Genomic DNA, 24,655 nt, shown 5'->3' with positions numbered 1-24,655 from the left:
ATCAAGAATTTGTCGCGTATAGGACTCCTGGTCCAGTTGAATAGACCTGTCTCTTCCGCATGTGAAGCGAATACCCAACAGCTTCTTGACCAATCCTGAATCAGTCATTGGATGGAATTCCTTGAGCTTCTGCTTCACCACTTCGATTTCCTTGGCATCCTTGCCAAATATCACTATGTCGTCCAAATACACAGCCATAATCAGGCCCCTACCATTTATGAATACACTGGGGTCTGCAGTAATCGGTTTAAAGCCTATCTTCTTCAGGAAATCGCTAATCTTTCGATGCCATAGATTAGCGGACTGGCGGAGGCCATATAGCGACTTCTTCAGCTCCAAAACTAGGCCTCTAGTGCTAGTAACCTCTGGATCAAAATCCTGCAATCCTTCCGGGATTTCCATGCAATTAGGCTTGTCGAGGTCGGAGCCAGCAAATGCATTATTAGCATCAAGCACATGTGCCAATAAGCCTAGCTGGGCTGCTATAGCCACCAAGATTCGTAGGCTATCTATTCGAAATACTGGTGCAAACGTCTCGTCGAAATCGTCATCTGATTGCTCACTTCCCCTGGCAACCAGCCTGGCTTTGAAGCGGTCAATTCGGCCATCCGGGCCTAGCTTCACATCGAACACCCATCTGGTTGATGAAATCGTTCCTTCGGCTTCCTTTCGGGGCTTCAATTCCCATGTGCAAAAGCCTATTAAGGTGCTCAGCTCTTTGTGAATCGCTTCTTTCCATTTTGAGCCATATATTGGATCGTTAATGGCTTCATTATATGATTTCGGTATGCAGATTCCAGCTTTCTCATGTGCAGCACATGCTTTCTCCATAACCTTGTATTCTCGATCTCCAATCAGCAGCTCAGTAGCTACTGCAAGTCTCGCCAAATGGGCCCGCATGTGCTGAGCTGGACGACCATCATCCTGCTCCCCTTCAGCTTTGCGCTTGCGGCCATATGCCATCTCGCTTTGGCGGCTCTCCATCAACGCATTTGATGGCTGGCGTATACGACTAGAGTGTCGTGTCTCTATTTGATGCTCACTTGTTGCATCAACATCACTTCGCGGGAGTTCCTCTTGTTCTTTCCCCCCTTCAAGTGAAACCCTACTTTGACGTCGTCCTTCCAATGGGGCTCTCTCCCCTTTAAGCGGAACTCTATCCTGACGTCCTTCTCTCAGTGGGGTATCAACCAACCTCACGTTTTTCTTTCCACATGGTATCGGCTTCGCCACCTGCAGTATCCACCTCGCTCGTGGATTGCGGTGAAAGTTTTTCCCTATTCTCTCTACCATCCACCTCTGGTGTGGATGATGGTGGCGTTGGCCTTGTCTCTTTTGGCTGGCCATTCGCAGCATCTTGGGTGTCCAGCTCCCCTTGCGAGCGTACATCATCCATAACAGGCTCTTTTTGTTGTTCTCCAGAACCATTCACTAATCTATGTTGCATGGCGGCTCCGACTGTCAGATTCTCATGTGATTTCCCGCCATTAATGGCCGTTGGCGTACTGATCAATGATATACTGTTTACATTAACATCCACTGCCTCAGTCAAATAACCGCGTTCTCGCTCCCGAAATGTTGGGTTGGTAACCAATCGTATCTCATTGGCTCCTCTTGGCAACACGTGATACTGCTTAGTGCTCTTCCCATACAACAGGAAAGTGCCTTCCATGATTCGGCTTTCAAGCTTATCATCCGACTTGTGGTGATAGAGTACCCGGCAGCCCCAAACTCACAGATGGGCTAAATCAGGCTTATGCCCATGCCATAGCTCATATGGCGTCTTATTGTCACTACCTTTGACAATCGTCGTCCAATTTCGCAGTTCATTTGCAGTCATTAGTTACTGCATACTCCCAATATTTCCTGCTAACACCTGAATCAAATAGCAGCGCTCTCGTGATTTCCAGGACATATCGGTTGAATCGCTCCGCAACACCATTTTGCGGAGGTGTGTAAACCTCAAAATCTCGTGGGAAGGATATCGAGGATGAGGCTCGCAGTCGAAATTGATCGATCGGTCTATACTCGATGTTAAGCGAACATAGAGCCCCCGGGGTGCCAAAGCGTTTGTTAAGACTGTATGAACAGGCCCGGGCTCATAACCAATGAAACGGATAAATTCCGAGTCGGGGAAGTCGGGGAGTCGATTATCCAGATTCGAGCAATAGGAATCCATTGGTAGACTATCTGACGAAATTCTAATATGAGAGAAAGGAAAGAAACAGGGCTTGCCGATGACGGGCTATCTAGTGTGTGCAAGGTGTTCATGCCTACTCCAAACAGATCAAAGTAAACAAACATGCTATGCAGCTAGCGAGCGTCAATGCGCGAGTAGTATAGTCGTGGATAGAATCACCAGTGGCTCTTGTGCATCACCACGGGTATCTGGTCTAGCAAGTGTGCATTTCTGGTTCGAGTTCTGGAGATCTTCAACCTCAATTGAGCATGTGATGGTGTGTCTGCGTGGCTGTTTGCATTAAATGCGAAAGCGCTTCAAAACTATTCATCCAGGTAATGGAGGTCATGTCAGCTCTGTTTCTCGTTCGGATCCGTCAATGATTGATGCATTGGCTTCCATGTTTCCCTCAAGCATGTGGCAAGGAATATGAGTCGATACTCACAAGTGATGTGACGTACAATATCTTTAATGACACGGAAGCTGTGCGAACAACTCGTCAGAAGATAATTTCCCTGAGGATTTCATGAAAAAAGACTTATGCTTCCCAGTCAGGTCAATGAGGATTGACCCGGTAGTAAAGGTGTGACTCGGAAGATATTCTCATTGGAATATAGAGCCAAGAAACCTGCCAAATTTCGAAATCGTACCCACAAAATACCAGAAGAGTAAGCATCAACGAGGCGGGGTAGGCCGAAGAAAGAAGAGGGGCGCTCCTTTCGACTATTTATTTGCAGGCTTGTCTAGCCGTACCACTTCCCAGTTTAGGACCACCAAATTCCGTAACCGACGAGCAAATTTGCAGCTTTTAAAACATCTTTGAAATGCCTCGCTTACCTGCCTTGGACCACATCGTCATTCTTGTGTCTCATGACACCCTCATGGGCCTATCCGACCACATCCAGCATCTGTTCATCGTGGCGCCTGGCGGGAATCATGCTGATGGACTCACCTCAAACAAACTGGTGCTTCTCGAGGATGGGGTTTACATTGAATTCATCGCTTTCTTTGACGACATTGACCCCGATCGACGGCGCAAACATCGCTGGGGAAACCTCAAGGAAAACACTATTATCGATTGGGCTTTCACGCTCCCTCCAGATGATGATTTTGGCCCTATCAAGCAGCGAGTTCGGGATACAAAGACAAGATTCTCATATGAGGAGCCTGCCCCTGGGGGCCGAAAGAAAAATGATGGGACAATATTGGAGTGGACAATCAGCGTGCCAACAGACGCCCTTACCAACACACTTCCACCTGGACGTCTGCCATTCTGGTGTCTCGACAAAACCCCTCGTGAGCTACGGGTCCCTTACACCGTGGAGCCTGAACTGACTCAACATCCATCCGGTGTGCGGGGTGTCTCTTCGTTGTCATTGTCTGTTCCTATGCGAGAGATTTCGGATCTAGCGGAAGTATACGAGGCGATACACGGTCGTCGTGAACCAGTAGACCTGGTTAATCAAGTTTGGCCTTATGAGGTCCCTGCAGGCTCGACAGCTGGTAGACACACTATTACGTTGCTGGGAAGTGCAGAGGGGACGAATATTACGCTGACATTGAGTGGAACTAGTCCTGGACGGATCGAACTTTTGCCAGGGATTGCTATTTATATCGAGTAAGGAATGGTTATTATCACAAAGTGAATACTGTACCTCAATTTCCTGATGACGCTCTCTTACAAACAACTGCCATTGCTTGATTCGGTCAAATCTACTCCAATATACGGTTTTCCCATGCTAATGCTAACCACATAGTAGCATCCTGCAATAAATACTTTTTTTTTTGCTTCTTTGGGCGATGGCAAGGCCTCTCCACAGCCATGTTATTAACGAAGAGTCAGATGAAGCGGGGTATCAGCTATGATCAAAGAAATCAAATACATCCTTACTCTCCCAAATTATTCACGTGTATTAGGTTCAGATAATTAGCAAGTATGCATAAATTGTCTGGAAAAATTTGACCGCCATGTCTGGCGCCATAAACGGAGGCACGACAAAGGTCACCTCGGAAGAGCTCGTTAACATATTGCACCAATACCAATGGTAACTGACAGTCAATACCCTAGAAAGCACCCGATGATGGAGCTCGACGAGAAGGGTTGCAGGACAGCACTGGACCACTATCCCATGAGCTTACTGGATCTGCCTCGAGAGATCAGATCAGCATAAATGGTGTTTGAAACGAAGCACATGAAAAATTCCGGAAGGAAACCAAGAATTACTTGAGGAGTATGAGAGATTTCTATTAAATTATCACCAAGAGAACATACCGCACGCCATAACAAATTCGAGCAAAGAAAGGCAGCTGCAGGAAGTGGCTCGGCAGCAGCTCGATAGCCTAGAATCAAAGCGACAGCAATTTTACAAAGACGGTAAACAGGTGGTTTTTCGTGAGCAGGCCGAAAAGGCCGTCAAGGCTATTCTTTCGATCAAGGAGGTCGTCAGTGCTGCGATTTCGGCAGAGCCTCACACTTCGGTCGTTTGGGCTCGAGTCCTGATCATTTTGCCGGTAGGAAGCCATCAGACTGTCTGTTCTGTTGCTCACACTGATAGATCCTCGGAGGCACGTTACAATAAGATGCAGACGCCATGGCCTCCAAGGGTTGGAGCACGCGTCTCGGATCCTGCTTCACTTTGGATATATTGAGCGCGACCCCGGTTCCATAGGGCGCTCATGTCTGATTCCAGGTAAGACTGCCTGAGTATGGCATTGCATGTGTCACTATTTGATTATTCATGAAAAGCACAGGAAGCTGTTGCGTTCAATTCGACAAGACACTGTTTGGCTCTACTAGTTGATCATCTGGCGCAAATTGCAGTAGACCAGCGGGAAAGCGCTGGCCTGAGGGACAACGGCATCGTCCATAAATTCATGCGTACGAAACTTCGCTATTGGCTTGAAGTCCTTAGTGTGATACAAGAGTTCCCGGCTTTGGTCCATATGTTGCAGAAGCTGCAAGTCTTGGTCGCCGTGAGTCAACTGACTGTTCACGGAACTTGAAGATTTGATATAGGCCGAGGTAAATCCTAACCTTGCTGCGCTGAGCTACGATGCCTGGCGGTTCGGTTATACAATTGCAATCCTTCTATCATTCCTCCATCAACTGCTTCGGTGCCAAATCACGTAAGTTTCTGGAGCTCAGCCACACTGCTGCTGCCATACATTTCTGCCAAGCAATGTAATGTGATATTCCCATCACTACCCTGCATTTGAACATTGAATCCACCTTATTCTAGGAGTAGCTTGATACTTCCAGTTCCCTCACCCCTGTACAATTAACGAAAGTGCTCAATCAGCATGCTCCGACCCACTCGACTCGGAAAGGGCTAGTCCAGTCCCCGACTGTAACAGAACCCCCAGAGACCCAACCGACCCGCACGTCATCAGCACCGGCCCCCAGATCGCCGGGACAAAGCGTCCCGAAAGCAGCGTCTGTCGGATAGAAACGTAGCGAAAGATGCCATATCCAAACGACCAGGCGCTGATAACCCAGCATAATTTACCGGCCAGGATATCGTTCGCTCCCGTCAGGGGGATTTTGGGTTCCGGGCCGGTAGTTTGTTGCTCTTTCGATTTTGCCGCCTCCCTCCTCTTCCATTCGGTATTGAAAACGTGGTCGATGATGCCTAAGCGCCCGAGGGCTAGCGCCATGGCGGCAAATGCTAGGCCCATGCGCGTCCATGATAGAAATGTGCGCTCGTTGGCGAGGTGATCGCGCAGTTGAGAGCCGTTGTTGGGGACGGGCCGGGGGAGGAACCAGTGGCGGATTCGGGAGATCATGATTGTTTGGATAAGCCCGTTGGTTGACTATTAAAATGAGAGATGCAAGCGTAAGGACATGGAGCCATGTCAAGGGAAGATGCAGCCAGATATGTTTGAAGGTACGTTGTTACCGAGATTACCCCGTATATCATCACCTGTGGGTCTGCCGAATGCGAGCGGACGAATGGATCGCTCCCCTTGGAGGCTTGGACTATCTCGACATGTGCTCCCAAGTGTCCTCGACTGACCTCCAAACGGCGACCTGAAGTTTTTGTAGAACAAATCGTATGAGGTCTAAGTTCTTCAGCCATGAGGCGTCCTCAAATTCCGAATGGAGGGCAGAGGCATGTGGGCCATCCATTTAGCGAATTAGCAACGTTAGGATCTACTAAAGGCCACCCTCTGATCTAAATGACATGCATTCCACAGGCATTGCGGGGGTTTCCAATATAATCCATTGGAGCTATCAGAGGCGTTTCCAGGGACGAGAGAAGTAAATGCATCTGTCAAATCGCCGACGGACATTTAGTCGCCGATTACATTTGAGTGCACGTCATAGTAGAAAGTACATACATAATTACTTCTTTGGCCGTTGAATAGCAATCCAATTGACTCCGGATACTGCCACGTTTTAGCATAATCTTCCTATCTTCCCAGTTGATTTCCTGCTGATTGCATACTTCAACAATGTTTACCCGCGCACCGAGTAGTAGATTCCGCCATTCCATCTTGCCCGTGGCCAGCTACATCCCCGCCGCCGTATCGTGTTACCCTCAGCGATGTGTTCTTCCTCTATCTCAAGTATCGACAGCTGGATCTACACAGAGTATTCGAGCGTTATCTGATCGAGCTCTATTTGGGAGAAAAAACAAGAACTATGGTCAAATATCACCAGCTAGCAGAAACGACCATAGGCGCGGAACACCACGTCTTACATATCGTCCATTCTCAACCCAGGATATTCCAGACGAACTCCCAGACCAAGAGCGATGCCGAGTCGAGCCAACAAAGCCAGGTGAGCCGACAATACACGCACTGTTCGATCCTAACACTTCGACATGGCAATACATGGTTTCCGATCCGGCATCATCGCATGCTGTCATTATCGACACGGTGCTCGACTACGATCGGGCCACTCAGACCATCAGCACCAAGAGTGCGGATGGAATCCGCAAGATGGTCAAGGACCAGGGATACAACGTTGTCATGATCCTTGAGACCCATATCCACGCAGATCACATGTCGGCGGCGTCATACCTCCAGACCAAACTGGCTCAAGATCAAGGTTTCCAGCCGCCTATTGGCATTGGCAAGCGCATCGAGCAGGTGCAGAACCTGTTCGGGCAGCGGTATGGGGTTCCCGAGGCTGAATACAAGGGCGTCTTTGGAAAGTACTTTGACGATGACGAAATATTCAACATTGGCGAGCTGAGCGCGTCCGTCCTACATCTCCCGGGTCATACTCCTGATCATGTGGGTTACAAGATTGGCGGTAAGTAATCAGTCGTGGTTTGCATTCCCCTTTTTGACTTCAGTAACTAATAGTATGGACCAGAAAATGTATTCTGCGGCGATTCAGCTTTCCACGCAGACATTGGAACCGCGCGCTGCGACTTCCCCGGCGGAAGCGCCCGCGCCATGTTCCAGTCCGGGAGGAAACTTCTTAGTCTCGCAGATGGAGTGAAGATATGGACGGGTCATGACTACCCGCCGCAGGGCCGCGAGGATCTAAGACCTTGGATGAGCGTGCGGGAGCACCGACGGCACAATAAACATTTGATGGACGGCACGACACTAGAGGCCTACGTTGCCATGCGAGAAGAGCGGGATGCGAAGATGTCGGAGCCAAAGCTGCTTCATCAGTCTTTGCAGGTTAACATTCGTGCGGGACGGTTGCCCAGGCCGACGCCGTCAGGATATCGGATGCTGCATCTGCCGCTGAAGTTTGAAGATGAGGAATGGTGATATACCGTTGAATATACTTGTAACTGGGAGAACTGGTCGCAATGCATAGAATAAAAATAGATCCACCATTTATTTTCTTTTGACTGAGTGTAGTAGTGCTAGATGTTCCCAGCCCAGATTTCTCGATATGGATGATGCAATTCCGCTGTCACAGAAATAGATTCCGACACACCCGGATATACAACTACCTGCTGGCTGGGTATTTCAGATAGAAATACGAAGGAAGCAATGAGTCGATGCAGAATAAAACGTTAGAAATGTTTATTATATTAGTAGGGCCCAAGGCCGTCGCCGGTCTGGTTTTAAACCCCGAAGACGCTTCCAGCTCGCCGACCTCAAGACCGTGCTTGCTGCGGAAACAACAGCTGACAAAGCTGCACGAGATACTCAATGAATGCCCAGTGCGTAAACTCTTCAATATAAGCGTAAAAATACTGTACAAACCAGGCAGGGCCCCGGATGCGCCATCTTACACAGGGGTCAAGGCGGGAGTTGGATTACCGGGCCTACCTAACACGGCCAGACCTGGTACCGAAGGCAGTGCGCTTTCTGCTTGACACAGGCCTCCTAAGCCAGTTTCAGACTCTACCAACCACATACCGAGTCACGACAACGGACACGAAGCAACTGGCAGCATAGTGCAGCTGAGGTTAAATGCTTGCAGAAGTAGGGAAGGAAACGAGATAGTATCCAACAGGCCCATGGACCTTCGTGGCCATGGGAACAGCAGTACAAAAACAGTAGCACGGGACATACAACATGCGGAATAGCATATCAGGATGTATGTAGAAAAGCGATGATGTACATAGCGATTACCACTACGGCTACTTACTCGCAAACGGGGCCGGGAACTGAAAGATCAGATTCAACGAGCACAAGTGGAGGTAGATGGCCACTGTGTGCCCTTCAACTTAGAGGCAACGCGATGGCTTGGTGTCTGGCTTGATTCTGGGCTGAATCTCAAAGCCCACTATCAGACCTGTATGCGCAAGGCACGGGCTGCAGAAAACAGAGTACAACGCCTATGCCAGAGTCATGGACTGGCCCCAGGGGTAGCTCGTCAGGTTCAAGTAGCAGCAGTGCAATCAGTAGCTCTGTATGGAGCAGAGCTCTGGTGGCAGGGCCAGAAGGATCGGCTAGTGGGTATACAGCTCATGATCAATCGACAGGCCCGTGCAATTACCGGCATGTTGAAATCCACTCCTGTAGGGCCACTAGTTCGTGAAGCGGGCCTGGCACCAGCAGAGGCCCTGTTGGAGGCTCGACAATTGAAATACACTACCCGGCTGCTCAGCTTACCGGAGAACCACCCAGCTAAGGAGATCCTCCCAGTGAGCTTCCGGGAAGGGGATCAGCACACCCAACCTGGGGAACAGACCCCAGGGAACCGACAATGGGCTGAGAGAAACAACCGAGGCCGATGGTCCCTGGGACAACACCTTGCTCGACAACTAGCCAATATTCTACCAGTGGACCCATCTGGGGGCTTTGAGAGCACAACACAGACAACCAGTAGCCAGTTCCCAGGCCAAATAGAGATGCTACCAGGTCCAGAGGCCCTAGTAGCAGCGCAATCTCTCCCTCCAGAGCTAGCAATCTGGTCAGATGGATCAAGATTAGAGAATGGCAAAAGTGGGGCAGGGATTGCTTGGCGAGAGCCGGGAGGAACATGGAAGACCCGGGGGTTCCCATTAGGCAAGGGATATGAGGTCTTTGATGCAGAGCTTCTGGGCGTTGTGCGAGCACTCCAGTTAGCAGAGAAAGTGGGGGATCAAAGACCAGTCACTATCCTGTTGGACTCCCAAGCTGCCATTGCAAGGATGCGACACACCCAGCCAGGTCCAGGCCAAGCATTAGTGATCCAAGCACATGCTATAGCCAAGAGACTACATGCCCGAGGTTGCCAAACCACTATCCAATGGGTGCCGGGACATGCAGGAATAGAAGGGAATGAGAGAGCTGACCAGGCAGCAAAACAGGCAGCCAGTAAGCCACCAGGAAGAGGCCCAAGAGAAATATCCCTGGCCTTCACCTGTAGAGCCCAAACAGAAGCCATTATAGCACAAAGGCAGAGATGGCTCAACAAAGAACTTGGACAGCGATCCCAACAAGGTCAACGAACATACAGGCCACAGAGGAACTGGCGGCTCGACCCGGCAGCTGCAATAGCTCCCAAACACCTAGCAAGCCGTTATTTTCAACTGAAGTCAGGACATGCCGCTATAGGAACATACCTACATCGGATCCAGGTCCGAGAGGATGCAACCTGTGAAGGATGCGGTATATCAAGGGAGACAATACACCATCTTCTCTTTGAGTGTCGGGAATGGCGACACCAACGAAACAGGCTCTACAAGGACCTAGAGACTGACGGAGTCTTGAGACCCACCACTGCAGAAGAATATCCACAAGGACGACTTTTAGGTGAGCCTAGAGCTACCAGAGCGCTGCTGTGATTCCTAGCCAGCACCAGCATAGCTCTACCCCGGGCGCACCTACGGCAGACGGCAGAAAGGGCCCAAAGAGATGACGAATGGGGACTGGAAGCATTGGAGGAAGCAATTAGAACAGGAGAGGGGTAGCAGGGAGGTAGCCCAAGGCTGAGAGTCAGCCTAGGCCACACCCATCTTGCTCCAAAACACAAGGAGAGCACGGTGCTCAAAAGCCCTGCGCATACAGGCGGTCTGGGGCGAGGAAAAGGATTGGAAAGATGTTAGAAGGGGGCTAACGCCTCAGGAACCTATGGGGACAAGAGACTGTAGAATAGCCACTGACCTCGAGTCCACGAATCATGGTCTATCATAGCTCTAGGGCTCGGTATGGACAATAAACTTGATTAAATAATAATAATATGTATGCTGGCTTTTTATCGCGTTTGGAAAATTGCCCAATCGATGAAAAACAAACCGCCAAATCCAGTAGTTAGACCGAATATTTGAATCAATGGTGCGCCAAGAATCTGAGACCAAGACTTTTCCCTTGGGTTAATAAGAATCCGATCACAACCCAGAATAGCTGATCAGGCCCGGCCTGATAAATATTGATCTTATTCCAGAAGCATGAGCCCCCTTTGCTGTAGTAACTATTTAAGCCGCCAAAAGGCGCGAGGGCGACTAAAGCGCCAAGCTTGACTCCGTTTTCGTAGATTTTCGGCACATTTGTTGAGGGACACGTTGTCTGCGCAGATAGTCAATTTGACGCCTCCCATCTATCGATATTTTATGCGTATTATACGCATCACCACGGTCCGGGGACACTACCTGCTCGCTTGTCATGAGTGTGATCTGAGGCCATGATTTCTCACCCCAGGTATCGTCGAGGGAAGATGCCCGCGGTATAAAAGGTACCTGGGCTGCTGACTTCTTAAATATTTGCGGAACATGGAGGTCTCCGCAGAGCAAAGGAGCGATGAAGTTCATGTTTTATAGGAGAGAGAACAAGTATCTATCATAGCATTTGCATTGGACCAGGCTTATCTAAGACCAAGTCTGCCCGTATATACATCCCCAGACTTCATCGCTTTGGGGGATTCTTCTGAACTGCAAAATCTCCGCATTATCCTGATAGAAATCGAGAAAAAAGTATTATATCATACCAAGATTGAAATTTGAGGTGAAAAGAGCTTTTGAAAGTCGGCTTTTCTTTTCAGGTAGATGTGCCAGTGAAACATGCCAATGTCGATGGCTCCACGTGCCATCTTAGTGCATAAGCTAGCTCCAATTTGCTGAGGAAACTACCCGATGCGGTATATCATCGCGCACTGCTCCCGCATGACTGGGTGGCTACGGTCCACAAAATTAACCGCTTTAAAATATCAGTATTCTTGAGTGACTATGATATCTAGTGTTTAAGGGCAATGCGCCTCTATTCCAAACTCAACGTCACTGGCTTTATAGTAGATTCCTTCGATATACTCAGGTCATTGTCGCGTTCATTGTAGGGTTATGAAGGTCTGCTGCTCCCCATGTCGGGTTGATGCGTGGAGTGTCATCTCTCAGTTCACATGGGACCTTTCCCCACTTCAGTCCTCAAAGTTCTCATTTGAGTAATAGTTGGCTTAGCTAGTCATAAGCTGTAATAATGCACACTTCTCATTAACCGCCGATTCATTTATTGTAACAATTCACAGAACAAGATAGTCATGCTGGCGCTCTATACTCGTTTCCCTTGTCTGTACAAGTTAGCCGGGTAAAGCGGGCTTTCTCGTTTCACGACATTTACAAATCGCATCCACGGGATATTTTCATGTTCCTTCTTAGGCTGATTTGCGCGAGCATCCCAAACAGACTGGAGAAGAGAATTAGGCAATGGATTACCAAATCCAGCTCTGAATTTGATGTGCTCCAATCTTAGCAGAACGTAGTGGCGTGCATGTGCGGATAATGTGTCCGTTCCAGCTATAAATAGGGGCATCACTAGCAGCTCCAGAAGGTAGCAGTCAGGCGGTATCTCTGCGGCAGCATCTAATATCGCAGTAACTGATTGCTGAATGATCGGCGCTTCTGCCGGCTGTGTTGCATCCAACAAGCGGGAGGTATGTAGTATGCATGCATGGCGGAACGCTTCGGCAACTGCAAACCATCGCGAATCATCAGACGGATACGAGAAGCTGGTCGAACGCCATGAAAAAAGATTCTGGCGCGCAGCCTCGAGGAGCACCTCAAATTGGGCATCCTCCATCTGCCCTGCAGCATGTGCTTTAGCGTGTTCTAACACACCGCCCATAATAAGAAATAGCGCACGGGGGCACCCATTCACTTGCTCAAACTTGATATCGCTCAGTTTGATTATAGTTTCGCGCAACTGGGAAGAAAAGCACAGTCGCTCAGGGTCTGCGAGGGACCGGATAACGTCTAACCTGGAGGGATACACTTTAGCTTCTAGACGCATTGATAAGGCTTAACTACTCACCACGCCAGGTTTCCCAAGAAGAAGATTGTCCGCTTGTCCTCGCGTCTTAATGTGTCGGATAATCGCAGTTGGTTGCATATAGACAGGGCGCCCGTAATATGCACTCCGTGAGCTGAAACACCTGATTCGAAAATCTTCTCCATACTCAGTTAACTGTTAAACAGACAGATCATAGACAATGTCAACATAGAACTTCACAGAAGCTCCTTACATCTTGTAGTAAAAGTATTTGAATGGTCGCAAAGATGCCGTCTCGCTCGTCCTCGTTGAAACCCGCGGATATACCGTTCTGGAGAGTCTCACCCAGAGATCGAATAGCCTTCAGGCGGTACTCAACCGCCACTGTACCTCTTAGTTAGTCATCTGCGGTCATGATTCCCTTGTGGCATGCTGTGAGCCCCAATACGGCATACAGAAGGCCGATTTGCTCATATGCCAGCGGCAAGACTTACATTCTGTAAGGGTTGCTCGCACCGTCATGGGGCAGCGCGATCTGATGCGGGCATATGGTATAATCATCTGTTCAATCCTCGCTTAGTGGTGCGGAAGCGCCTCTGGTTTACAAATGGGTGGCTCCGGGGAAAATCTTACAGTGAGCTAAGAGTGATTCGGACCGGCCCAGCATTAGTAGGTCATCCAACTCGACGGCTCGATTGGATTGTTTCTCCCTGTGCCAACCGTGGATAGGCTCCTGTGGTGAAGCCTCAAGCATCCAAGTACCTGGAGAATGTGAAGAGCTTGGTGGCTGAGGTTCGTCCTCTGATGGGCTGGCGGCCGGAGTTGGAACCCTGTGTACCTGCCGGGATGCTGCCTTTCTTCGCTGCCGAGTTTGTGGTTCTGATGAGGTGCGGTGCACAGTAGGGACTCGCTGATTCTTCCATTTGCCTCGACTGGCGATACCACAAAAGCGGAACTTATCAGGATATCCTTTGCATTCCAGTCCTTTGGACACGCACCGGCGACAGACCGGGCGTGTGCGGTCGCATCGTCGACATTTCTCGCGGCATGTCACACAGGCTGGACCTGTCGTCCTCTCAATTCTCTCCATAATCTATGTGAGCGGTAGATATACTACAGAGACGAAGTCTATTTCCTGTATAAGACATGGCAAGGAGGCGACAAGAATGAAAGCCGGGAGATGCGGAGTAGGAGCTTCGGCCACGGCTACAGCTACGGCTACGGCGAACTATTGCCACCACTCGGTATCAATCACCGGACGTCCACAAGAGTCCTACAGAATTATTCTAGAAAACTGCAAAAGACAATTAACGTAGTAGTATATATACTTCTGTTTTCTTCCGTTCTATATGCACTTTCATAACTAACATGTCTAGTAAAGGATCCAATATGAGGTGAGTAGCAATGATAACTGTTGTGGCGATCTGGTAGTGTTTCCGTATCGGGTAATTTTCCCAGCACCCATCACGCCCAACATAAGTACATCGGCAAGGGCTCAAACCAAAAGCTTGGCATCGCTAATTGTTCGGTTTTGCCTATCTATAGCTATTTCAGTTTTTTAGCTTGCTGACACTGACCACAACAATGTTATCTCGGTCAAAATTGAACGCGGCCGTTGCCCGGCTTGACGCAGCAACTAGAATGCCAGAACCTGCCATCCCCGGAGCGATAGCAATTGCTGTCGATAACAAGGGAAACATCATTCTTTCCCATGCCTCAGGATTTGCAAGACTAGGTGGCGATACTCCGATGACCTTGGACACAGTCCTTTGGCTGGCGTCATGCACGAAGCTGCTCACTGGGATTGCGTGCATGCAGTTAGTGGAACAGGGCAGATTATCTCTCGATGACTCGGACGAGCTTGACCATTTGGCACCGGAATTAAAAAATCTCAAAGTGTTAATCAGGGGTAGTGACGGGCTCCTTACTTTGGTTCCGCAAGAGCGGGCCATAACACTTCGAATGCTCATGACCCATACCGGTGAGAGGACAAATCAATCACGAGCTAAACCACACCTTTACAATGGAACTATAGCTAACCACACCGTAATTGCAGCCGGATTTGGATACGCATTCGACAACCCTGATCTGTGCGAATGGGCAGGTCCCATTGGAATTGACGACTTTTCCGGCAAAAAAGCAGATGTACTATACAGACCACTTATGTTCCAACCCGGGACGGCCTTCCAATATGGCGTTAGCATTGATTGGGTCGGAGTAGTCATCGAACGGGTCACCAACATTTCGCTGGAAGAATACTTTCACAAATTCATATTCGAACCACTCGAGGTGACAGATATCACGTTCTTCCCAACGGATGAGATGAAATCGCGTTTGACTTATATGCATCGCCGAAAGGGTGACGGGTCCTTGATTGTTTCGGATCATCTACTTCGAAGCTCGCTTACTTCAAGGGATAAGCTGGGATTCTGTTTGGGCGGGTGTGGATGCTTTGGGACACTGAAAGATTATTCCAGTGGGTTCTGACTCTGTCCGTGAGCTTTGTCAATAATGAAGACATTAATATCGACATGATTACCAAAAATCATGGCCCTTCTTCTCAACAAAGGGGCTTGTCCACGGACGAAGAGACAAATCTTGAAACCCGAAACTGTCAACCGTAGGTTTTGCGCTTACCGTTTCGCATGCTGGCTTTTCAGATATCTGATTTACTTAGAAATGCTCACCAACCAAATCCCTTCTTATCCCATTTACCACAACACTCCTTCGAAGTCCGCAAAACCGGAACTGGCCAACGACTGCCCAGTTCTCCCTAAAGCCGGAAATCCCAGCAATGGCTGGGGCCTCACATTTGCTCTCAGTCATCAAGAAAATCCAGAAACAGGAAGAGCGGCCGGTTCTGCATCTTGGGAGGGACTGGCGAACCTCTTTTGGTTCGCTGATCGGACAAACGGCGTCGCGATTATTGTGGGGACACAGATTTTGCCGTACGGTGGTGAGTACAGACATATCTCTTCGGATGATTCTTTTGGTCGTTTTGATTAACAGGAATTACCGGTGGCAGACGTTGAAGTGCTGCAACTTTGCCAGGATATTGAGAGGGAAGTTTACATGGAGCGTAGAGTCAGGATGTAATCTGCAGTAAGCCCTATGATGGAGTGTTAAGCAAACATTGGTAGATCTGGCAAGATCATTTACTTCGACGAAGGAATATGGATTTCTATCTACGATGCATTTTGTCTGTTTATTTCCCAGGAGGTCATTGGTCTTCAGGAGTAATTTACAGTCCTCTGACTCTATGTGCGGAGTGACTCGAATATCATATGGCTTAATCAAGACTGCATAACTAGAACACATGTGCAACACTTATCAGCTGATAGCTGATGAAATCCAAACATTTCTCCCATGCCTGACAGTCACCCTGCAATTAATTCACTCTTTGGTCTGTCCTCATCATTTCCCAGTCAATATGGGGTCCTTCAAAGCCCTTCCTTCCAATCGCAAACCACAGGCAATTTAGAATAATAAAAACACCAACCAGGATGACACATATATAGTTCATCGATCCTAGCGTTACTGGCTGACTAGGGGGCATGCAGATTAAAACCCCGAGCAAAACAATCCAAATAATGGAAAAGATATTACAGAAGTAGCCAAGGGCACCAAGTCTCAGATATCTCGGGGGTAGACATGATCTGCCGCGCATCAGGAGGATACCTTGCGGAATAGTATATGTGATGTTGAGAAAGAGAACAGCGGAGGTAATGATCGAATTGAAGGCTGTCGTGGAGGCAAGGTAAAGAAGGCCATACAGACAGCTAAAGAAAAAGGCGGCAATGGTTGTGTTAACAGGGAAGTGAAAGCGGGTGTTGATCTGAGAGAAGAATTTGGGAAAGGGCGTTCCGTTCTTCAAGCCGTTAAGTCAGTGCTCTGGTGCGCAATGTGCTCTGATCATCACGAAAGAGAGAGAGGCACTTACATCACGGGCAAATGCCCAAGCGATTCGACCAGATCCAACCCACTGGGAGGGCAAAGAGACTGTAAATTTTCTCTCGCATCAGCATTTGTTATACTGGGCATGATGAATGGGGTTAAGTTACGAGCATAGATAATCCAAAGGACAATGAATAGCCCCAGAGTCACGTTTCGACTTCCAGTTCTGCGCTCCGAAATTAGAAGCATATCTCACATCAACATTTCAGGGTACTCACATCTGGTGGACTAGCTCCATACTGGGCAAGGGTGATTTTCGGATGGCGTCCATATCAATGACAAAAAGCATAAATACAACAAACAAAGACAAGCAGGTAACAATACCAATTGCCATCGTCATTATCATCACCTGTGGCACGCGTCTTCCTGGTCGCGGAACCTCCTCGGAGATGTGGATTACTAGTGCGGTCAGCTGTGGGCATAATCCGTGAGAGATTGGTTCTTGGGGAATATACCGCCATCAGTTCCTCCGAAGGCATACATGGAGTTGCTGATCGCCAACAACCACGCCATTCCCTCATTCCATCCGCTGTTACCCTGCCCTGACGCCAGGATAAAGGTCTGAGGCTGTACTTGTTTATGCATTACTAAGGAAACAATGAAGAAAGCCAAATAACCAGATAGTGAAAGATAGAGACCCAACTGGGTCACTAATGATATCCTCTTCGAGGCCAAAAACACAGGAAGACCTGATCAAACAGATCTTTCGTTAGTGAGGCTAGTAGAAGAAAACGACACTTATGTTCCCACATACTATTCACAACAGAAACAGCAACGTATGTCAGATACGTCTGCCACTGATTTGCTTCATACTCTGGAACACAAAAATGTGCGATTCCATTGAGGACGAGCGTTGCTAGTGAGACTCCAGAGCACCATTGACTTCTATTAGCTTCAATACCTCTATTTCAATGTATGAGATGGACGTACGTGACAATCCACCAAGCCAAGACGGACAGCCATCCCACGATATATGCACTGTATCTCTCGTGCTGTCCGGGCTCAAGATGTAGCAGAAATGATACTGGCCTCCGCTTGACTAAAAATGTGATCAGTTACCCGACAAGAGGCATTGCGTTCCCAAGCTTACCGGGAACGCTGACCCGAGTTCTCCCAGTCCAGTGGTGATGATGAGCTGAATTGCAAAGGCAACAACAAGGCTGAATATACATGTCTGAGCACCCCCGTAGATAAGGCTTTGCCCGAAACAACTCTTTCCACGTAAGCTAAGGATTAATTGCACAACTTTCTCCAAAATGATTAATACTGATTCATTTGCTTACCAAATAGCCAACCCAAGAGTTGGTGATGGAGAACCCTAGCCCAAGAGCGGAGATCCAATTGAACTGTCGAGGCATGACTTGATCGTGGCCATTGGCTCGAAGGATAGCATCATCTTCGTCTTCGTCTGGCCCAAGGTCCTTCACAGTTCCAGGACCAATACTCTGTGCACCCACCGGGGTCATTGTTTTGTCGGAAATGGACTTGTCTGTCACTGTTGAAGGCATTTTATAGAACAAAATACGTTCGCTTTTGAAGTTCCGGACGAATGTTTTAGAAAATAGCAGATACTTAAGTGATATCTAAAGGAGAAGCAAGGGGCTTACTCCCTTCAACCGCATGCCTCTTACTGGCTTCTATGATATTTATGTTTGATCAAGTTTCGGTCTTCCTTGGGGTCATAGCATAATGACGCCAAGCCTACGGCACATAACTTGCTGCTTCCTAGCTATGCAGTAGCACGCATTCTATCTTTACGGTATCAATTGATATCAAACTATATTAGAGGTATTAATTCGCTTACCCCACAAACTCAATTCTCCCGACGAACCCTGATTCGTTAGTTACTCAGCAGGCGATAGGCATGAAAGAGAGGGGGGAAAGCAGATCCAATGACTGTCTTGGTTTAGTGCGAGGCCCAGAATGGCTAGCAATATCACTCGTCGAGACATTAGACTGCTGGCCTCTTTTCCAAATCGGGTAACAATGCTGTCGAATCCGTCCCGATAAGCTTCTAGTACTTGGCGGCCGAAGATACCAGGGTTGGGTTCCATTGTGGACTGCACTGACTTTCCGGATTCGGCATAACTCCCAACTCTGACCCATTTATGTCTTGAATAGTTAGCGCTACCCAATCATCCGAGACGCTGAGAGCGCCTTTTGAACACGGGGCGGAGTCACTGATAATCTCCGAGTCACACGTCCGACTCACTATAGAAACAATTCGCCGCCCATGCGTTTCATAATCTCAACTTAGCTTTTTCACAAGATATCCTCTCAGTCTAAATTAGCATGATCTCGTCCAAGGAATGGCAGAAAATGGTCAATGGAGAGCTCTATTGGGCATGGGATGACGACCTCCAGGCCAACCGAGAGCGCTGTAGAGCGGCGTGCCAGCGATTTAATGAGGCGGGCCAGGTACCCAGACGGCGTCGGGTAGGGCTTTGGAGAGAGTGAGTGAACAAGACCTGTGCAGTGAGGGCTAAATATTTGCTCACAGTTGGAACAGTATTGTCTGTGATACACGCCCCGTTCCCCCAGTCCATCCGGACTCTAAAGAAGATGAGAAGCTATTTGCCCAAACGGATCCCGTCGTCGATCCTCAAATATCCGTGGACCATGGACAGAATTTCAAAGTCGGAAAGGGGTCCTTCTTGAATTTCAATCTCTTGGTTCTTGATACGTGCCTGGTCACCGTGGGCGAGCGAGTTCTGTTCGGGCCCAATGTCTGTCTCTACAGCGCGACTCATCCGTTAGATCCGGCGGTACGACAAGGCCTCGAGGGTCCAGAGGCCGGGAAGGAGATTCATATCGAGGATGACGTTTGGATTGGAGGCAGTGTGATTATCTTAGGAGGCGTGAGGGTAGGACGAGGATGCACTATCGGAGCGGGTGCGGTTGTAACCAAGGTACGTTCGCTCTGATTCATCTCGGGGATCTAGTACTTTGCTAACATTCGCGACGTTTCAGGATATCCCACCGCTTCACTTCGCTGCCGGCAACCCAGCCCGCATCATCCGTCGGATCGAGACCAGCATGGCCTTGAGTGATTTGAACACCGGACCAATCGCGTGTTAAGTGGTCGCTCTACTGCTGAGCTACTTGCACTTACCCAGGAAGTTCGACATGTCCTTCATAGTCCCGGTCATTATTGTGGATATTCAGGCATGGTTGCACAGGCGGCAACTTGATCGAAAGTTATTGGAGGGTATAAGTTCAATTTAGATTCAAGGATCATTCTTGTATACGGCTTAGGAGTGACTGCGTTTAGTGTGTATAACTTGACTGTTATTGACCAGTGATATACCAACCGGACTACCTCTAATCAGTCTTTTCAAGATGCTAGGTATGCAGCAATCCTGTCTTACAATAATAGTACGGGAAAAAGCGATGGAAAATATATTGAATGATGAGTGGACAGCCTAGCTTATACTAGCGTTAAACTGCCACAAATACATTGCAGCAGGGGTTATTTCCCATTTGTGTCTCATGGGAATCGATAGCATGCCGCCATGCTTGTTTATAATTTTCCCTCGCTACAAGAGAGGTGCCGGCCACGAGACGGTTACACGAATTATGGCTAAATATAGGTGTCTCTAGAGATTCAAAGCGCTCTCCGTCGACCACAACTACTCCACGGTCAGTCACAGCATCCTTGGTCCTTCTGAGTGTTATCTGGTTGCTGTTCAAATCCACATAATTTTTTGATGGAGCCTTTCATTTTGGTCTACCGACATCTTCTCCAGTACACAATGGATTTACGACTCATAAAAAACCAGGCATCTAACCTCGATGCTTTGCCTTGCTGGCGCATCTTTTGATGTCTGGGGGTCGCAGAAGGCTGTATGACCTGCCCCATGGGCGATGCCCGTTGTCCCGGTCATGGATTCGCTTCGTGAGTCAAAACATTTTATGAACATGACCTCCTCTGGCGTCATATCCTTTTGGTAGTAGAGGCGGTGTTTTTCATTTGGAGCAATAGCATACGTTTCCCCTCTAACCTCGTAACCGTCAGTCAAGTGTTCAGAGTTGGGCGCTTGGGTCCTCTCTTCTCCTGCTTTGGCGTCCTTTGGATAGAGAAGATCGACCTTGACAAAATCAGAAGGGGCGGTGCTTCGCCAATCAATAACAGCCAAGGGAAAGTCTGACGCGGGATTTTGAATAGGGCGCCAGACGTTGATGATTTGATAGCGTCCCTTTAACAAGTCATCTACCTCGTTCGGTGGGAGATGGCGACGCACTCGGAGTTCAGCAGCATAGGGCGTTTGGTCAACATGAACCAGTTGGACAGGAGCGCGTGGAGACGTCTTTTCCCTCCGCCTAATCGTGTGATCAAATATGACTACTTTCTTGATGCCCGGCAATTTCTCTCTGAGAAGCTCCTCAACTTCGGCGTAGTAGTCTGTCGTCACCCGAGACGAATCGGTGAATTGTTTCTCCTTCGCAGGACTTTTATAGACAGCGAATCCGCTATTATCGATTGAAAATTTAGCCTCTTGGCCACGGAGATTCTCAACCGATCGGGTCTTGTCCAAAAGTCTATAGGAGGAACCCGGTCCATCGACCTTACCCCAAGGCTTCTTGAAAGGTTCGGTGGCATTTGGATCGTAAGAGGCAGGATCAATGTATTTGAAAACCGCGGTCGTCATTGTTCGAGTAAATGAGTGGGAAGGAGATGTGCGAAGCGTGGGAGCTATGACAGAAAAGGCTTTGGTTGCAAGCGACATGAATGTCATGAAATACTAGTGGGTTGAAAGCAGCACGGAGGTCGGGATGATTAGATCAGGAATGTTGGAGATCTCTCCGGGCCATGACACCTTACCCCACAGCTGACAAATTGCCAACAACCATCCAAAATATTGTCAGATACATAACGTATTCAACGGGCGAGCGGCGAATACGGCCGAAGTGCGAATTTTCCCCGCAACCACCAAAATATTCAACACAACCATTTTTAACACATCATTTCTTCTACTTTTTATACACAAAAATGCCTTTATCTAAGGAAGCCCGTATGCAAATGGCTATTACTGCATGGAAAGAGAAAAAAGTTCAATCAAAATTGAAAGCCGCCCAGATATATGGTGTCTGTTACAGACCTCGACGTATTAGGCTCACGTGATTATGCGGGGGAGGCAAGGCAGAATCATTGGTTAACAAACCATGATAACATGCGGGAATAACAGGGGTTGAGTCACTATTTGGGGCTCACATCACGTGATCCAGTGGTATACAGATGATCGACGAAACGATATATGAATGGTATATCATATACCACTCTTCTACCAGTCAATATACCAACCCTACTACCACTTACAGGATGGAAGGATATATAAGGACGCTCATTCATGTACTTAGCCTTAGTTCTTCGCGATCAATCTAGTTAATCAAGCATTGGTTACCTTCTAGTTTCTGACTCGTCCGCACTTAACCAACAACCCAGTATACGTACTCGGTTGGCCTTGTTTCTCTATTCGTTACCTTTATCGTTTCTACTTGTTGATTATCTTACGGAGCCTGGAGGGGGCGATATACCCATCAACGCATACGATTTATCGAACCGGACCCGGAGGGGCATTGAGCATACGATTACTTGGGAGACACTTAGGGTAAGTGTCCAGTCTCGGAATACAACTAACTAGAACCCTAGGTACGACACGAGAGAAGCCAGGTTGTGACACTGGCTTTGCAATGGGACTCTGCACAACATCCAAGGTTATTACTGCAGCAGAACGCAGTGAGAGACCTCGTACAGTTATCCAGGGAAATCGTGAATGGGTCACAATCATTGAATGTGTGAGCTCTAAGGGCATTCTTATTCCAGCGGCAATTATCTTGAAGGGGAAAGAACACCAGGCTGCTTGGTATGAAGAGGATAATCTTCCCCTGGATTGAAAGCTTACCAACAGTCCAAATGGCTGGACAACTGATGCAATTGGTCTCAAGTGGTTAAAGCAAATTTTTGATCCTTTTTCAAAGCTGCATTCAACTGGCGCGAAGCGGTTGCTTATCCTTGATGGTCATTCAAGTCACCAAACTGCTGAATTTGATGATTTCTGCAAGAACAATTCAATTATCTGTCTTTGTATGCCTCCACATACATCTCATCTTCTTCAGCCCCTGGATGTCGGGGTTTTTGGGCCGCTCAAACGCGCATATGGAAAACTAGTGGAAGGTATGATGGTGGCTGGAAACAACCACATTGACAAGGAAGATTTTCTACATTTATACCCTCCTGCACGCAAAGCAGCATTTACCAAATGTCACGGACTCGGAATAGTAGATAATAACGAACTGAATTCCTATCTAAACTATTGTAGCCATCGACGAGAATATCGAATCTGGAGAAGAAAGAAGAAGAGGAAATCTATCTAGGTCATGAAGAGGTTTTAAGAGGATTGTTGGCGACATGACTGGATGGTGTTTGTGATGTATCATCCATTGCCGTAGTGTTGAACCGCCACGTGAGCTATCATATGTGAGCCGTCACACCAAAGGGAATATATGCAGTGGCTTTGCAGGTGCAGGTCTTAAACCATTGAATCAGGGTCGGGTTCTTGAGAAAATCACCTTTCAACTTCGTACACCAACACTACCGCCAAATCTAACTGAAGGCTCAATCTCGTCTGCTTTTCAAACACCTCAAAATCCTCGCCAGTTAGACCATAAGGTTCGCAGCCTACAAAGAAGTCTTCGGAAAAAAAGGACACTTTCTAGCAGCCCAATCTCTCATATTCAACATCTTGAGAAGGCTGCACAGATGGCGATGAATATGAACCTCATTCTACAAGAAGACATCAAGGTTCTACGGGCTGAAAATGAGCGGAAAATGAAGAAGAAGGCAAGGAAACACACTTCTCTAGGGGATGACCTCTTTATCTCTGTACAGGAAGGCCGTGAGCATATTCAGCAGCTTGATACTATTCAGCAGCTTGATGCACAGCTTAATGAGCAACTTAATGATGCTACACCTCGCCAGCGAGCTCCACCACGCTGTAGTGGTTGTGGGATTATTGGACACACTATAAGGAGATGTCCTAGTAAATAGACATGTATTTAACTAGGAGATAGTCTCATTCAGTCAGATTGAATGGTGTTGGTGGTTGAAAAGCTTCGAAAAGTAATGGTTGCGGGGAAAATTCGCCCGTTGAATACGTTAGTGGTTACCCTACTGATTGAGGCCAAACAATATTGGCTGTTCTACTAATAACCGTGCAGTGGCAGAAGGTTTCTGGCCTTTTTGGAAAAGAATACTAAACCAATAAAGTCAAAAACTCCTGGACATTAAAGGAAATGGTAATCAGTACGCAATTTCTGATATCACATTACCCCCCTTCCCTGCATCACTGAGAACTCACTCGCTCGATTCAAAAAAATACCGATCGAAACAGAATCCGTCAATTTCAAGTAAATGAATCCTCAGTCAAGAGGCGACAAGTAGCCTACGCGATCCTCCGCTTCCTCTGGAAACGAAGTTCATGTATTTCAAACTCAAGTATTCTGTTTGCTGCGTACAAAACAGCGCAATGCGTGTCTATACATGCAAAAGGCTTATTGGAATTTGGCCAAACATCGAGGCCTGCAATAATAGAACTAGTCCCTTCGCCTTGTCGGGTTTGCAAGTGCGAGTCATCCGCGCTGGATGATTTTCAATCGCTCACACGCAAACGGGCCATGTGATATTGATGTGGTTCTGAGACCAGTCCAGAGCGCCCGATGACTCTAAAACACGAAACGACACTTTCATGAATTGCGGTCAAAGCTACTGCTATGCCCACCATCCTGTTCCAGGTGAGGGCTACATCGTGATGGCCTTGCAGCGGATGACATGTGCTTATTGGCCTGATATGCAGTGCCATTTCTGCACCAGGCCCTAACATATTGAAGCGGTTTCATTGAAGAAATGGTGCCCTACAAGGTCTG

The 24,655-nt window shown here is 48.1% G+C and overlaps 10 protein-coding genes across 10 annotated transcripts; 4 read left to right on the top strand and 6 right to left on the bottom strand.

Annotated features, from left to right (window-relative positions):
- Window positions 1-1,186: 1,186 nt before the first annotated feature.
- Window positions 1,187-1,447, bottom strand: ACHE_20664S (uncharacterized protein; the record flags this gene model as incomplete). Its single annotated transcript, XM_043284992.1, has 1 exon — window positions 1,187-1,447. One exon carries the CDS (start codon window positions 1,445-1,447, stop codon window positions 1,187-1,189), a length of 261 nt encoding a protein of 86 aa, XP_043133728.1.
- A 1,556-nt stretch (window positions 1,448-3,003) lies between these two features.
- On the top strand, window positions 3,004-3,801 carry ACHE_20663A (VOC family protein; the record flags this gene model as incomplete). Its single annotated transcript, XM_043284991.1, has 1 exon — window positions 3,004-3,801. One exon carries the CDS (start codon window positions 3,004-3,006, stop codon window positions 3,799-3,801), a length of 798 nt encoding a protein of 265 aa, XP_043133727.1.
- Window positions 3,802-5,470: 1,669 nt separating this feature from the next.
- On the bottom strand, window positions 5,471-5,962 carry ACHE_20662S (uncharacterized protein; the record flags this gene model as incomplete). Its single annotated transcript, XM_043284990.1, has 1 exon — window positions 5,471-5,962. The coding sequence occupies one exon, from the start codon at window positions 5,960-5,962 to the stop codon at window positions 5,471-5,473; it is 492 nt and encodes a 163-aa protein (XP_043133726.1).
- Window positions 5,963-7,012: 1,050 nt separating this feature from the next.
- On the top strand, window positions 7,013-7,909 carry ACHE_20661A (MBL fold metallo-hydrolase; the record flags this gene model as incomplete). The annotated part of the gene is made up of 2 exons (XM_043284989.1): window positions 7,013-7,436; window positions 7,500-7,909. 2 exons carry the CDS (start codon window positions 7,013-7,015, stop codon window positions 7,907-7,909), a joined length of 834 nt encoding a protein of 277 aa, XP_043133725.1.
- Window positions 7,910-12,061: 4,152 nt separating this feature from the next.
- On the bottom strand, window positions 12,062-13,300 carry ACHE_20660S (uncharacterized protein; the record flags this gene model as incomplete). The annotated part of the gene is made up of 4 exons (XM_043284988.1): window positions 12,062-12,767; window positions 12,821-12,957; window positions 13,032-13,162; window positions 13,273-13,300. The coding sequence occupies 4 exons, from the start codon at window positions 13,298-13,300 to the stop codon at window positions 12,062-12,064; spliced, it is 1,002 nt and encodes a 333-aa protein (XP_043133724.1).
- Window positions 13,301-13,524: 224 nt separating this feature from the next.
- On the bottom strand, window positions 13,525-13,701 carry ACHE_20659S (uncharacterized protein; the record flags this gene model as incomplete). Its single annotated transcript, XM_043284987.1, has 1 exon — window positions 13,525-13,701. One exon carries the CDS (start codon window positions 13,699-13,701, stop codon window positions 13,525-13,527), a length of 177 nt encoding a protein of 58 aa, XP_043133723.1.
- A 1,624-nt stretch (window positions 13,702-15,325) lies between these two features.
- On the top strand, window positions 15,326-15,784 carry ACHE_20658A (uncharacterized protein; the record flags this gene model as incomplete). Its single annotated transcript, XM_043284985.1, has 2 exons — window positions 15,326-15,398; window positions 15,456-15,784. 2 exons carry the CDS (start codon window positions 15,326-15,328, stop codon window positions 15,782-15,784), a joined length of 402 nt encoding a protein of 133 aa, XP_043133722.1.
- Window positions 15,785-18,003: 2,219 nt separating this feature from the next.
- On the bottom strand, window positions 18,004-18,198 carry ACHE_20657S (uncharacterized protein; the record flags this gene model as incomplete). The annotated part of the gene is given in 2 exon segments (XM_043284984.1): window positions 18,004-18,177; window positions 18,190-18,198. The coding sequence occupies 2 exon segments, from the start codon at window positions 18,196-18,198 to the stop codon at window positions 18,004-18,006; spliced, it is 183 nt and encodes a 60-aa protein (XP_043133721.1).
- An 826-nt stretch (window positions 18,199-19,024) lies between these two features.
- ACHE_20656A (sugar O-acetyltransferase) lies at window positions 19,025-19,810 on the top strand (the record flags this gene model as incomplete). Its single annotated transcript, XM_043284983.1, has 3 exons — window positions 19,025-19,185; window positions 19,242-19,641; window positions 19,703-19,810. 3 exons carry the CDS (start codon window positions 19,025-19,027, stop codon window positions 19,808-19,810), a joined length of 669 nt encoding a protein of 222 aa, XP_043133720.1.
- A 680-nt stretch (window positions 19,811-20,490) lies between these two features.
- Window positions 20,491-21,468, bottom strand: ACHE_20655S (uncharacterized protein; the record flags this gene model as incomplete). Its single annotated transcript, XM_043284982.1, has 1 exon — window positions 20,491-21,468. One exon carries the CDS (start codon window positions 21,466-21,468, stop codon window positions 20,491-20,493), a length of 978 nt encoding a protein of 325 aa, XP_043133719.1.
- Window positions 21,469-24,655: the final 3,187 nt, after the last annotated feature.

Source organism: Aspergillus chevalieri, chromosome 2 (genome assembly GCF_016861735.1).
Source record: "Aspergillus chevalieri M1 DNA, chromosome 2, nearly complete sequence".
In the NCBI taxonomy this organism is placed as follows: Eukaryota; Fungi; Ascomycota; class Eurotiomycetes; order Eurotiales; family Aspergillaceae; genus Aspergillus; species Aspergillus chevalieri.
Note: the sequence above shows the minus strand (reverse complement) of the source record. Positions and strands in the feature narration are given on the sequence as shown.